This window comes from Rhamphochromis sp. 'chilingali' (assembly GCF_963969265.1).
Source record: "Rhamphochromis sp. 'chilingali' genome assembly, chromosome: 6".
Lineage (NCBI taxonomy): Eukaryota > Metazoa > Chordata > Actinopteri > Cichliformes > Cichlidae > Rhamphochromis > Rhamphochromis sp. 'chilingali'.
In genome coordinates, this window is record NC_137933.1 from 17,479,874 (window position 1) to 17,496,060 (window position 16,187).

Below are 16,187 nucleotides of genomic sequence, written 5' to 3' on the forward strand. Positions count from 1 at the left end.
GCCAGCCACTCCGCTAGAGCCAGACAAGCCCACATTAATGTCTGCTGCAGCAGGCACGCTGGAGCATCAATTAATCGGCGTTTAAAACTGGCAAAAAAATGCATTTGATATACGCTTAATTATAAGCTCAATATAAGCTTAATTAATACATTGCTACCACTTTTGCGGAGCTAATTAATCAATTTGAGAGTGATCTGTGGTGCGAAGATGTCCAGATGATGTTGTCTAGCAGGATACTGCTGAACACTGGGCATCAGAGGAGGCGATGGATTGCACGGACGGTACGAGGTTAATGTATGTTACTCGTGGCAGTTACTGAAAAAGAGGAGAAAGGAGGAAAAAAGCCAACGAGAATGTTAAAAATAGAAATTAAAATAAAAAACAAAGACACAGTTGTAGATACGCTGTAGGCTACAACCTAGCAAGTATAGGGGCTATGACTAAAACAGGGTTGGGAATTGATTGGGACTTGAACTACATGCTTTGTGCACTTGTAGTTCTGTTTATACGGAGCCAGTGAATGAGGCCGCAGTGTTCTGGCAGGAAAGCAGAGAGAGCTACAGAGAGTAATTGGGAGGGCTACGCTTAGAGGGAAACAGAGGACTTAAGATGGGATGAACGAGGGAAGGAGAGGAGGGGGGCAGAGAGGGAGAGAGAGAGACCTATGAAGGAGATGCTAAGTGCTGAGATCTGAAGAAAATAAGCCTGCAGGAATACGACCCCAGAGACAGTGACCAATGACAATCTCCCTTTTCTTTCTCCTTTTTTTCTCCCATCTGATAATAGACAGACCTGCGTCCTTCCATGTGGAGCACGAGAGTGCGCGCGCGCACACACACACACACACACACACACACACACACACACACACACACACACACACACACACACACACAGAGTTTTATTTAAATATTAGGCAGAACCTGACTGTGGCCACATCATATTCCCTTTTAATAGTTCACGTTTGAGTTTCCTCTATTGCATTTATTCTTTGATTTTTGGTTATTTTTTTAAAAGAAAGTCTCATCAATTAGGCATAAAATGATTCAGTACCAATAAAGACAACAGTAGCACTAAGAGTGACTGACCATGACTGCATCGTGTAATATTTAGGTGTGGTTTAACTCACAGCGAGGCCTTTCAGCATTCAACTGGTATTTTTGCAAGTTAATAAAGACAAGCTGGAACACCGCCAGAGCGATGTGTACCACACCTCACTTCTCACTACCACTCCAGCACCAGGGTTTGGCCTCCTGCTCCAGCCCTCCCCCACAGGCCTAGCTAAGCCTGCATGTTATTGGCAAAACACAGCCAGCTGCAGCCAGTTAACTGTCTAATCTCACATCAATCGATTTCCCCAAACAAGGAGCGGTAGAGAAGTGTAACGAAAGTCATGGAGCGGGGCTGAAAACAGAGCAGAGGGTGAGAATAAAGTGAGCGAGAACAGGCAGTTTATAGCCCTTCACTGAGCTTCCAGCACCGCTGGCCTTCGCGCGTATATGTGCGTATTGATGCGATCTTTTGTACGAGAACAAGACATTCCTGATCGAAGCAACACGCAGGAAGGGCGGAAGGACGGGTCGCAGCTGGCGCAAAGGCCGACGGGGTCAGCACGCATTCGTCCGACACCACCAGCAACAGCTTTTGCACGCCGACTAATGCCCCAAACTCTCTCGTCTCCCTTTGTCATGTGTCTTGTGTGTAGAAATGCGATCCATTTACTCCCTCTTGGACAATTAAATGAGAACATTTTCAAAATGAGAAACATATGGAGCTTTTTAATTGTCCAATTTCTCTTGCCAACATGTGTGGGCTTTTTTTCCCATTCTAAAAACCAGTGAAAAGGAAAAAAAAAAAAACGCTATCCAGTGAGACATGCATATTGGAGCACAGAGTGTTGCACAAATTGTCATTGTCCTTCCGCAAGAAGTAAAAACAGCCCGTCTGTTCCCTGGATTAATAGCGTCATTATTGAGAATCCATGTTCAGGATACAGGACTGTACTGCCGCATCCTGTCAGCCAGACTTGGGAAATCTGTATCTCTGTGGGAATCTGTGTTTTTCCTAGCAGGTAATGATGCACGCCGATGTACACGACTGGCTGAAACCGCAGGGAGAATTTCACCTTCCCGCCCTATCACCTTACACCACACCCGTGTGTGATCTTGACTTCCTGCTTCCTTCCCCTGACCCTGCACGAATCATGTGAGGTCGCTGGGGTGCGAGGGACCCCAACAACTCATATCTGGGGAGTTATTGTTCTACACATGTCATGTGTAATCTGCCCGACCCGCAGCGCTTATAATTATTCATATTTAATCACCGCAGTACAAAGCTACATCGCCTGCCGCTCACTAAGTCATTTTCCATGTTACATTATCAAAGTTTCAGAGATGGGTGCTCGAGGAAGGGGACTAAATGGAGAAGCTGAAGTAGTTGGGCTTATAAAAACATAATGGGCTTGTCTGCTTTGATAAACTGAGGACGTGTATAGAATGCACACTCGCTCACACCCTCCGATACAACCGCACACCCCCATGCACTTTAAATGTGAAAAGTGCAGAGAACAAAGTTGGGGAAATAAAGTAGCCAAGTATAAGTTCAGATTGGGAGCGCTCAGGCAAGTCAAAAGCTCAACCATTAATACAAATAACTTGAGCTGAGCACAGAAAACGAATTGAGTCCTTTTTTTCTTTTTCCCTTATTCAAGTGTGTTGGCCTGCACGACGCTCCTTTATTTCTCGTGTAATCACATTTTTTTCCGGTAAGGGCTCACCTTGCTCCAGGGGTGGTGGTTTCACGCCTGCAGCCTTCAGCTTGAGGGCTTCTTTTGCAGACATATCACAGCAGGAGCCTTTGTTGGTGTCCTGGTCACTGTCAGCCTGGTCGCTGTCACCATGACCGCTGTCTCTGAGGCTTGCTCGCTCAGGGTCTTTGAATGTTGAACTACTACACAAACAAACAAATAAAAAAAAAGGACTGTGAGTGCTGAGTGTGGTGGAGGATTTCTTAGTGGGTGTTTTTTAACCCTCCAAGGAAGTTTAGAGACACCATTCTTGAATGCCAAGCAAGGAACATTATTATAATGATTTAAGGATTTAGGATGTAATAAAATGCTTCTAAAAATACTGCACAAGCTTTGCTGTCTGCTTTGAGTCCAATCCTGTGTGTGATAATGTTCTAGTAACACAGAATATTTTTAGTGACCGACTTTCAAGCTAATTTAATGTACACGACCGTCTTCTTCCTTTTATTACTCACTACAGTTCATTGTCAGCGCAGTTAATGTTAAAGTAGTTTGTGGGGAATAAAATAAAGCTGAAAAAAACGAACAAACAAGGGTCTGATGTCTAGTCAAGGCCACAGATCTCAACCCTTACCTTTGAACAAACTGTTGTCTGCTACCCATATAATTAGGCTCCGTGGGGAAATTGTCCGTCTGTTGAGAAGAGAGAGAGACAAAAGTATGTTGTAAGCACGAAAGAAATGAGTCCTGCTGCGAAACAAGAATTCCTAGTGACATATGATTAATTATGCATAAAAAAATAAGGCAGAGGACAGATTAGGGGTGATAAAAGCTATAAAATTAAAAAAAGGGAGCCCTACATGGCCAAGATTTGAGCATTTCATTAACCACATAAGGCAGGCTAATTAGCCATTTGAGAGTAAACCACAGAGCTGAACATCAAATCTGGCAGACATCATATAATCAATGAGCGCTAGGACAACAGTCTCGATGAAAATAGAGAACATTGCCGATACGGTTCTGGAGTCCTAGTCGGACTGTTTGTGCAGAATTTAAAATGCTATTTGCTCCTTGTTCCTTTAACAACATCTCCACGGGAATCTGCTGACACTCTAAGAATATCCTGCACTTTTTTTTGTCCTTTCTATTTTTGTGCACAAAAATAAATTGTTTGTGAGGAAGCGCATCTTGCATGTGCTGGACCCTGTGGTGCTTTATTTCATATGGGTAACCCGATCGCACACAGGGGCCTTCTACTAACGTGAATCGATAGGAAACTAAAACACATGCACATGGATGCAAAGAAACAGAATGACGTCTGTGATAAAGCATAGCAGTATAATGAAATACTGGTAGAAGCCCTACTGCATAAACAGGATAAAGCACTGTATGACTTGAAGTTTTACAGGGTAGATCAGTGTCGTGGTTTTGATCATGTTAAAGGAAAATCTTCAGAATTTCCAGAAATAGCTAAAGTTACAAAAAATGAAAAAAACTTGCAAGATATATAGACTTCTCAGCAAAAACACAGGGAGAGGGAAAGTTATATGCTTATATTTAGGCGAAATTATTGCGAGGATATAAACCAAGTCATGCTCAGGTAGGGAGGAATGGCGGAAACAAATGTCTTTGAGAGATATAGCTTTCATAGTGTTGTAGCAGTATTCATCACAGCAACACAAATAATTACCCTGTGTTGTGCACAACTCTCTGTGTCTTGAATTCGTGGCGGTTAAATGTCATGTTTAGTGAGTAATGTCTACTTGTGCCAGAGTTTTTCACATGCACAGCTTGACTCACAGTCGATAGAGTATTTCAATGTCATCCGTGCGCAGCGGTGGCTCGGTATGAAAAAGGGTGTGTGAAGGTCAGGCGGGCCACCTCAGTTCTTTGACCTTCCATGCTTTCACCAGCACCTTTATCTCTACCTAAACACTTTATTCTGCCTCAGCCTTCAACCAATACTAAAAGAAAACACCCACAGAATATATCAAAGACTGGAATCTGACCACGAAGTAAGGAGAAGAATGAATGAAATCGTTTGGCATTGAAATGATAACAGCCTGCGTTTTTTTTTTCTTTTTTTTGGAAAAGAGAGTTGGGAGTTTTTATATTGATGTGCCCCTTCTGTACTTTTATGACCAGGGTATCAACCTTGGGCATATTTTTCAATCAACTCAGCTCTGTTAGCACTGAGCAGGAGGAAAGGACATTAACAGAAAATAGTTTTCCTGCCGGTTATATGGTTTAATTTATTTTCCACACCTGTGCACACAAAACAAATAATATCCTTGTGAACAGAACTTTTACTTTTTCATTATTACAACAGACTCAAAAAGTTATTTTTTGTCATCCACATGGACCAAAAAACCTTGAAATGTCAACGGTCTGTTGTACATTAGCATTAAATTTGCTTTGATTAGCACGATGAATGGAAATGCACATCCCCATTGCACGGTAAATACGATGGTATTTTGTTTGGTTTGTTATCAAAAAGGGAAAAGAGACATTTCACACCTAAATTACATGCTCCACCCCGCACGAGCCAATAAAAAGCACATTAAGCCACTTCATAGGACCCTGTTTCCTGCCAACTATTCCAGGCTGATCTTAAGGCTCCATCTCTTCCTGCCTGTCTGTACTGCCCAACCCTTTCACTACAATGGGCCCCTTTCTAATTAATGGGTCGATAATAGCCGGCACGAGATGCTTTGTACTGAGCCGGTCAGCGCCCGCAATGAATACAGGATAATCTGAGGGAAGGTGATAAAAAGTGGATCATGTCTGTTATCTTACTGTTATGATTTCTAGTAGTATTATTAAACGCTGTATCAAAGAGTTAATTAATTAGTTTAACATTACAAGTGCAGCTGACTGTTTCATACTGCGTGTTTCCCAAATGTGAAACCTCATGAAAGTGATCTGAATAAAAAGAAAAAAAAAATCTAAGTAAATTGAGTGGAACTAAACTGACCAAAACTGCAGTATCTGTATATTTGGCCTATGATGGTTAAAAATCTGACTCATTTACTGGCCTAAAATATGAGTTTTAGACCTTAAAGGCTCAGAGAAGCACTGAACCCATTTAACGCGAGATGAATTCAGTAGTTCTGGGTCGATCTACTTTGTGCAGATATGATCAGAGGTTAGGTTGTTTGGTAGCGTGGATGAAAATTGCAAAAGCATGTTGTCGATTTGAAGTGAATGATGCGTTGTATCTGCTCCATGTAGCAAGGCCACAGAGGTCAGAAAGATACTGAGTACAGTGAGGCTGAGTAAGTGTAAAAAGCTGCACTCTATTCTGTATTCCCATTCAGGTCCCAAGACTGACCGCTCAGACAGCCGGCCGATTGAGACAAATGGGACGAGCATATTGGAGTGCTATTCTATTCTCAGGGCATGCTGGTGCATTTTGGGGCACTCTTCATTTCTATGGGGCTATATTTGTGCATATCAGCCTATGTTTGTGTTTGCGTGTGTATTTGATATCTTAGGTAGGAATGGTGAACGAGGACAAATTGCAGATTCTCTTTCACACATCAATGGATTGCTCTCTTTTATTCACAGGAACAAGAGTACACCCCCTCCCTCCACCTACCCTGTTAGGTATGATACATGCATTTGTCCTTTACTGTCTGCCAGGAAAACACACACGCACACACAAACACACATTATTCTCATTCAGTGTATGCTTGTGAGCACATGCGTTTCTTCACATCAGGCAGTGCAAGTGGCTCCTACTCAACCCCTTCTCTGTAAGCTAAAAGATAAACCCTCTGTTATTATGCGTTGCTATGTATCTGAGTGACATCATTCCTACTGGAAAACTTAGAGCGGATTAGCTAAAGCTATACAGAAAAAAAAAACATGTAAAACAGAGAAAATTAAAGGAACCGATCATTTTTGTGCAGTGGAAGCTGGAAATACATGAAAACAAAACACACACACAAAAAAAAAACAGAACGTCAGTAACATAGTAGCTCTTTCTGTTCATGACTCATCACAATTTAGAGGTTATTGTAATGTGCAAAGTGCAAACACAGAGTTACAGGTTTTGTTGTCTTTTGGCTCTATTGCGCCCACCAATAAGAACTAAAATCCAGCGAGAAGTCAAGGAGGCTGGCAAACAGCAATGTCCACAACAAACTTATCTCGTTTCACTAAAATCTGACCAATCCTGTAGGGGAGCAGTGATTCCTGTGAAGCAACAAATGCAACCTTGATTAATAAAGGCTAATTAGTTGATCATTGTGTGCAAGTTTCACCAACATCTTAACTTTACCCAGGAGGTAAAGTGACAGGAACAGGCAGACGGTGGACGCCTCGCCCATAAAAACTGAAAACGAAAGGCATAAAAGCAAAGGGAAAAACATCTTAAGAAAGGGGTGGAGACAATAATTACACTGCAATGATAATCAACTGGCTCAGATGCACAAGGGATCAGATCAACTTAACATCCAAATATCTTCCTAGAGACAATCAACCAATCAATCAATCAATCAATCAATCAATCAATCAATCAATCAATCAGTCGTCAGTTAAGTAAGGCTCTTACTTAACTTCTAAATAACCTAAAAGGGGTCCAGTCCAAACAAGTAAACCAATGACAACTCAACAATCACAGTTAGCCCGTGTGAGTCTAGATACTACTTTAACATTGTTTCAGCAACAAACTGGTGATTTGTGCAAATGGATGTTTAGTGTAAAGAAAGGCCTCTTTTTGCTATGTGATACAAAAAAAAACCCCCACTGGACTGTTACTTTCTGTGACTAATCTCAAAGAGAAGGTCGTCCGATATAACACTGCAAATTTAAAGGTTTTTTGATACATTTTTTTAATTTGTTTTTTAACTACCAAGCACACAGGTAATGGTGAGTGACCTGCAGGCTCTGTGTGTACATAGTCTAATGAACAAGGAACAAGAGAGAATAAAAACAATCATAATACACCAACGATGGCAGAGCCTTTCACCATATCAGACTCAGGTTATTTTACACTAGAGTTCAGGTTTCAGGTTTCTCCACCACAGACAGAAGAAGCAGCGCTCGCAGCATCAGAGAGGGGTGCGTATCTGCAGCATCCCCCTTCCACGAGCACGTTGTGCGAGTGCTACGCATTACAACTCTGCCACAAAGCTTCCACCTTTTTCGACAGCATTCCACGTGCCGCTCTTCCCTCGACACCACAGAGACTGGCAGTGGAGGAGGAAATAGCTTCACTCCTGAATAAGGAAGCAATAATGACAGTCCCTCAGCCAGAGGCACAGAGGGGCTTTGTCTCCAGAGTTTGGTGCTTTAAAGTCATTTACAGCATTATGTCTGAAGAAATGAGGCACTGCATTCAAAAAAAATTTCAGTAAAAAATTACAATTTCAGATGAAACGAGATGCATTTTGTATGCAGATACAGTCATCTACAAAACCGCCCTCATTAATATAGTCAGAACGATTAAATCTTTACTAATAGCACTCCTTCAGTTATACAGAGAAGCTTCTTATAGTTTTACACATTACTACGCAAAATGCCATACCCTCCCTCCCCCCTGGTAATGGGCTGCTCTAATGTATAAACATCATCATAAAATAGTCTTTGAAAGAAGAATTTTTCACATTAAGACAATTTTGGATTTCAAGGTGACATGGCATTCTTTAGACATATGTGGCGCAGGCACGATACGCAGGCTGAAAATATGCCTTTCGATAGGACTATGAAGGCTTTCTCTAAGGGAAAACATCTTTTTGCAACGTTTTATGGTATGTTGCACACGGACCTATCTGACTCCACTCTTCAACTCTATATCTTTTTTTAAATGTAAGTGCTTTTAGTTTGGCTTTGATTTAGCCCTGTAAAGCCTCAACCATGAAATAATTGCTAGAAAGTTCACATTTTGGGGGGAAACCTGAGATTTTATTGAACCTTCTGACCTAAAAAACGTAACTGTAATAATGTAATTATTAATTAAATTGTATCAAATTAAAAATATGTGCCATTGATTTAGTTCTTTTGTGGGGGGGAAATCACACTTATATGGAGGTCTCAAATCATCTCATGTATGCAGGGACAAAAGAAAAATCCTTTGCAATTATTTTGAAGTCGCTCTACTCAGAATGACAAGCAAAAAGGAAAAAACTCTGTAAATTTCTCCGCTGGTTGCATTTCTACCACACGTCAGCGGCACTCAAACACTTAAATACAACCTCTAGCATAATTCTAAGGTGCCCGGGTGAGCCGTGCTGTTGACAGAAGTTCAAAGCAGTAGTTAAACTGGTGTCTCCCATGTGTGAGCGAGTGCAGCTGTATAAATGACACGAGGCACAGCTAAAATCAAGCATGCGTGCTCAGCAGCCCTCTGTATAAAGCAGAGAAAAGGCTAAAAAAAGGTTTCTTTATGCAGTGCTGTGAATCATCAGGAAGGGGCATTCACACCTGGCCTGTTGTTGTTTATTTTGCCACACCTCTAGTACAGCAACCTTTGAATTCAGCTACTTTAATTTTACAGATATGCTGATTATGTGTACACATGAAAAGAAACCCTGTGGTTGTCTTTTCTTATGAAAACAAAAACGCATCGATTATAAGAACATATTGGGAAGCAGGTTTGATATTTTGCTTCCAATGAGCCAAAATTTTAAAGACTTTCTGAAGGTCTTTTCAAAGTAATTTCTTTTGACACTGGCTGCTTTTTCACTAACTTCAGCTCAGTCCTTGTAACTGACCGTTTTGTTTGAGCCACAACACTGACCTATGAATCATTCAAGTACAAAAAAGGGCACCTAAGTGGAGAAAAGAATCAGTGTTTTGTCTACATAAAGCAGACACATTAGCAAAAAAACAGTTTTAAATGTATCTTTAGCCACTTTGTTACCAGTAGAAATGTTGCGAAAAGGCAATTTGTTTAGTTGACTTGATAAAAATCTATTTTAAAAAAAGCCAAAGATAACACAGTGTCACAGACATAAAAGACTATTTCTGCTCCAACAAGGTAATTCTCAAAAAGCTATTAGCTAAAAACCATATGCACATCATAATGTCTCATTATGGTGTGCATTTGAGAAAAGTGGAGCAGTGAAAGACAAAAGAAGAAGTGGTGACCCTGAAAACTACGCACAGCAGATGAATAGTATCTGAAAATCGCAGCCTGACTAGACCTGACTAGGGCTGTGCGATATGACGAAATATATCGGATGACAAAATGAAAATATCTATCGTTTCGTATTATACACTATTGTTTGTTTCATGGTAGGGCTGGGCGATATATCGAGTTTTTTAAAAATATCGATATATTTTCATACGAGATATAAGATGTGACAATATCGTTTATATCGATATAGTCTATGTTACGTTATAATTATAGTTGTGGAGCCGCAGGTTTGCCTCTCTTTCGTCCACTTTTGTCTCTACGCAACGTTACTCGGCCTCGCCTCTCCTTCACTGAACACAACTCCCCCTCCCCCATAGCTTCACCTGCAGGCAATGACAAGATGAAAGCGGAAAATCTCCGTTAGCGAGTTACCATGTGTGGGGCTGGACGGCGTCAACGTGTTAGCGAGCTAACCGCGCTAACGACATGCAGCCCGGAAGGGCTGCACGGCCTAAAATCCTTTCATTTTCTCAAAAATCGACAGTGCGCAATATGTATGAATTCTGGTTGTGCTTACTGACCGCGAACCGATTTTATGTGGTACACAGCGCTCAGCAATCTGTCAAAAAATGTTTTAATATGACTTTGCTAAGCTACGGAGCTGCACCGCTTGATGGATTGTCGGAGGATTACGGCTACCGGGGAGGAGCCTCGCGGAGTGATACGTACTGTGCTTCAACGTAATATTACCGTACTGTGTGTGTATAAGGACCACAAATGGCACCTGTTCAGAGACGTGGTGCAGCTGTGAAATCTGTCTTTGTTATTATGCTCAGCGTCTTCTAGTTTACATTTTGACTGCACAATTGTGAGCTTTTTGTTATGCACAAAAACAACATTGTTTTCTTTTATTTATGGACCATGATTATTTAATAAATGCTGATAATTTATTTTTGAGTAATTTCTTCATGTACATCTACGCTGTATGTAAATAAAAGTGCCCGTGTGACATCTGGGACACAGTGTGACTAAGAACTCTCTTTTTGTTCTTAACTTATGGCTTTAAAAAAAAAAATCGAGATATATATCTTATATCGCCATGCAGCTAAAAAATATCGAGATATGAATTTTGGGTCATATCGCACAGCCCTATTTCATGGTATCGCAATATTTTTTCATCGTTTAGATGGTCACCACGTGGATGCAGGCACAGAGAAAACCAGCATGGACAGTGAAGATGAGGCAGAACCAGGTAGCTCCAAACAGAAGGACCAGTCACAAAAAATCGAGGACCTTATTCCTACATGAGCGGCTACCTCTGCAGCATGGACATGGTTTGGTTTTGAAAAGTCTGACATGGACAGAAAACTGTACTATGCAAATTATGCCACAAACTGATCCCCACCACAAGTTCAAACACGACAAACCTCTTCAACCACCTAAACAAGAATCACGTGAAAGCGTATGGAGAGAGTTTACAGATGAGAAGGAACAAAAATGCACTATTTTGAGATGTATCGTTATCGGGATGAGAAACGTCTTATATTGGGATATGAGATTTTAGTCATATCGCACAGCCCTAGACCTGACTCGGGACCTGAGAAATGCATCTGGCCCTTCAGTTTATCCACCTACTCTTTCAAAAAAGTCTCATCAGAAATTGTCTCATTGGGAGGGGAGTGTCAAGAAGCAACTGATAGAAGGCTGAGGTACACAAATTACACAAGAACTGGTCTGAGAATCAGTGGCAACAAGTCTTATGGAGGCCGAATCCAAATTTAAAGTTTTCAGTTTAAACAATATGCACAGAAGAGATCAACAGTAAGCATCTACGGGTATCTGTAAAACATGGTGGAGACTGGTTTGGGGCTGCATTTCAACCAGTGGTGTTGGACCACTGGATGGCTGGATTGACAAATATGAATGCAAAAAAGTACTACTACTACTAACTATTCCTGAACACTACTTATAGAAATTACAAGAAAGCATACCTAAGAGAGTTCAGGCTGTGTTGAAGAATAAATGTGGTCACACCAAATATTGACTGTCAAGCTCGTTACAATTGTACAAGCTCTGTTTTTGTCTTATATGCTGTATTAACATCTATGTTTGCGTGTATTTCAATAAATCACAGCAGCTATTTCCCATTTTTCTATCAAATCATAAGGAAATGAAGGTTGACTGAAGAATTTTGAACATTACTATATGTATTTCCTGCATTCACAATGCTGCATCCTTTTGTCCATGCATTATGAAAGAGGGTTCATTTTATTTGATTTGTTTTTTCAGAAATTCTAAAGGAAGAGAAGAAAGCAGAGTACATCTTGTGAAATCAGTGGCAGCACAACAAAAACATATCAGTGGGGTTTATCTCAGAATATATTGATTATTTGTCCCACTTGTAGTGATTTGTCATTTAAAGCATCTTTACCGACAGCCTTCCAATCTCTTGTACTGAACTCCACTTCGGTACCATGAATCTAATAAACTCGGGCTGAATAAACTTGGCCACTGTGTTAAAGGTGCCACTGCCTTGAAATACTGTGTTTTATTAAAACTACTACAGGGCTTTTTGTAAAATTGCTGGTTTATTATGTAGCTGGTGACTCAGACAGCTCTAATCCAACTCAATAGTCTCATCTTGTTAATCATGGTTTGCCGCAATTCATTATTCATAACAAATGCATTTCTTTTTATTCTTATCATTTATAAATTTTTATATTTATTGTTCATATTCATTTAGTGGGAGTGGGGGCTTTTCTTCATTAGATAGGGCTAAGTAGCACTTTAGAGGCTTTTATGTATAGTCGCATAAACAGCGTGACCTCTCCATTGCATATTCATTCCTCGCCAGCAAACACACAATATTCATAATTTGTATGCAACCACTCTGATTGATTGTCTATTATTTTTGGTTGACCATACAGCAGCATTAGAGAAACTATTAGGGGCCCAGCAGAGTGCATGGAGTCGCCCAACTGGCACAAGGGCTTTTTTAAAATTATTATTCTTAGTCTTTATTTAAGAAACGCTGCACTGAAAAGAAAACAGAAAAGAAAGAGATGAATTGTTATTCAAACCACACCATAGTATAAAAGACTAAAATCAACGATAGGTGAGAAGAAAAATAGAAAGACAGCCTGTGTGATTACTGATGATATATCATTCCATTTGAAGAAGAGCCTCAGCAAGTGCATAATATATATAATTTTCTTTTCTGTCTACAAATGACTACTTTGGTAGCATTTCTAAGGTAGGATCTTTATGTGCAACTGGGATTGCTGCATCTGCCTTTAAGAGTAACAGCTATGAAAGAGTCTATCAGTTCTAAGAGCTGCTTTTGTAAAGCACATTCATCTATTTGTAATAATGTTTGTCGTTTAATTTTCCAGACTAAATTACTTGGAGAGCATGAAAAGAACACTCTGGGGGATAAACGCAGCCTGAGTCTAAGAGATGGTCAACAAAGCATTGTTAAAATCTTATTCTTAAGCCTGTCATTATCATCTTGAGAATCAACTCACGCACAATAAGAAAATGCAAACCTCTGGAGAGAGTGCATATCCTTGAACTTGTTTCCCTGGCTTGCACTTACACACAAACTTCACACACACACTCTCACAGGTACAGGAGATCTGACAACCTAGCCTGTTTTATAATGCATGAAAAATCAAACGATGGGGTAAACTACATCCTGCATAAACAAAACGCCACAGACGGCTTGTGTCTTAATACGCAGTGATAGAGAACAATCTGTTTACCGCAAAATTATAATACATATATATAAATATAATTACCAGTTTTTAACTCCTTTGCAAGTAATTGTTTTATTAATTGGCTGATTAAGCCCGTACTGAGCGAATCATCCTTATCTAACTAAAACGAACAACATTTCATAAACAACAATAATGCTGACCAACATCCCCTTGGGGAAAGATTACAATTATCTGCCACACTGGCAACACACAACACATGCTATGTACTATGGCAAACTGTCAGTGTCTCTTTTTTTTTTTTCATTCCTTTTCCTAAATGAAAGTAAACAAAATGAATGTGACCCACTTTATGATGCATCTGTGGTATGAAAATGCTCCATTCATAAAGAAGATTGATCTGATCAGACCATCAATGAGGGAAATGCAAATGACTCTTAATAAATATTTAATGTTAATAAAAGCATCCTCTTCCTATACATGTTAGAAATCTTGAAATCCAGACACTGGAGGTTTTGTGTATACAGGTGCATACCTTAAAAGCCAGTAGTGCGATACTAGTAGTACTATAATACCATGTGGGGTAGTTACTCCATTAGGCATTAGCGAATACTGCCAATCAGAGGTATGACAGTTTTGTCATTTTTTTAATCTTTTTTTTTTTCGTTTACCTATAACATCCCCCAAAAATAGAATCATTCTAGACATATTTTTCAAACATAAGAAACAAAAAAGAAACCCTAAGAATGCAATATTGTAAAATTGCACTGCCTGCTCACCAGCTGCTGTACATTTGTCTTTAGGCAAACCAAATGTGGGATTGCTGAAATGCCATGCAAGTGGGATATTCAAGCAGTAAAATTAATTCCAGTTTCATAAGGGTGGCATTGGCACAATTCACATCCTAACAAGCTGCAAACTAAATTCAAATTGAGTGAATTCCTATGACTGACCGTGGGGTTTTGGAATTGAGTGAGAAGTCTGCCATAATCCTCTTCTACCAGACCGGGGAATTGGTCTCTACATGTGTCAGGGTATCAGTGTATGTGTTCATCTGTGCATGTGTGTGTCATTGTATTATCCATGTTGTGAGGAAATAACACTGTTTACACAGCCACATTATGAGTACCTACAGATCTTTTGGGGACAAAAGCAGGTTAGCATAAACTTAACTTAAATGAATTCATGTTTAAAGGGCAAAACTCAGTTTAAGGCTATACTTTACAAGTTCTAGGGCACCTAAGTAACAAATTCAATAGCATAGTCCATGAAAACTGCATATATTTAACTCAAGTTGAGAAACTCAGACCTATATAGGTAGATCATTGTATTATAAACTATATAATAAATCCAAGCTGTTACTAGCCAATAGACTGTGTTTGCTTGATATGCCCACATGGACTGAAACTTGGATTTTCCTGCCAGTGTTTTGATATAAACACAAACTCATGACTGAAGGATTTCATATCAGCCTTTACTCCATTTTTGCTATTGTTTTAAATGGCCCTGAAGTATTGGACACCATGAACAGAGGTCAAAGTTCAAGCAATGTGAGCTTTGACCATTGTGAGTCCACAAACTCATGACAGCGCTTACTGCAGGTGTGCTTTGGTCAACACAGCAACAAACTGTTGAGGTGTCGCTTAAGCCATTTAAAATTATTGGTTTCAGAGCTCAGTGGTGTTGCTGGCACACTGTGTCTCAAAGGGCCACAGAAGTTATGATTAGGCGAGTAGGGTAGGTCTGCCAAAAAAGAATCTAAGTCAGTATAAATGTCCCACCGTGGGAAAATGTGTGTGTGTGTGTGTGTGTGTGTGGATCCAGTGAAGGAATATATTTATTAGCCAGTAAGTGTGCCTTTAGTGATGTCATTCCAAAACCAAACTCACCAATTTTCAACATGTTTATTTAATTGCTTTATCATATCATATCATAAACAGTTAGGAATTAGGCACATCTTGCTCATACTGGGATAAACCCAATTTTTTCTTCTGAACTGCCACGATTCCTCCTGATTTAGTTGCCGTCATTGCCTGATGTGAGCCCATAAGAAGATGGGTGCACAGAGTGATGAAGCTGACACCAAACGTGCCATCCAAATGAAGAAAACTGCAGAAACTGAGACTCAGCACCGACAATAGTTCATTCATCTGATCAGATAAATAATGTGTCATTTCAAAAGCTCTTTCAAAAGATCAGATACACCATTAGAGGATCTGTTGGGAAATTCTATGCTATGCTACCTAGCAACCCTTCATATCTTTTGTTAAAAGTATGGCAGCTTATTAACACATAACCCCAAAGTTATTAGTGTACTCGATGTGTTAGATAAAATGACTGCTTATTTTTATATATTACTGAGAAAACATATCAGTCATTTCTAAGTATGTTTATATCCTTGTTCTGGTGTTCTAAGGGTAGGCGGGAGGAGGTTTGAGATTAAATTGTTTTCTCATCTCAGTTTTTATAGTCTTTACTGTATTTTGCCGTGGAAAAGATAAAATAATAGGACGTTTTTGGCGAGCCACTATGACCTGTAGCCTCAGTTTTCCCGGCCTTAGCTGACATGAGTGGCACTAAGTGCGGTCTTCTGTATCGAGATGCTCTTCTGCACACCGTGGTTGTATTGAGTGGTTATTTGAGTTAA

General features: G+C 40.0%; 1 protein-coding gene across 2 annotated transcripts in view; it reads right to left on the reverse strand.

Moving 5' to 3' along the window:
• pcdh17 (protocadherin 17) overlaps positions 1-16,187 on the reverse strand; it is a 68,825-nt gene that overhangs the window by 35,920 nt on the left and 16,718 nt on the right. For both annotated transcript variants that reach the window (XM_080885842.1, XM_080885841.1), the window contains exons 3-4: positions 3,381-3,439; positions 2,777-2,949 (exon numbers count right to left, since the gene is read on the reverse strand). In XM_080885842.1, coding sequence (XP_080741968.1) covers positions 2,777-2,949; positions 3,381-3,439 — 232 coding nt within the window. The remainder of the gene's footprint in view (positions 1-2,776; positions 2,950-3,380; positions 3,440-16,187) is intronic.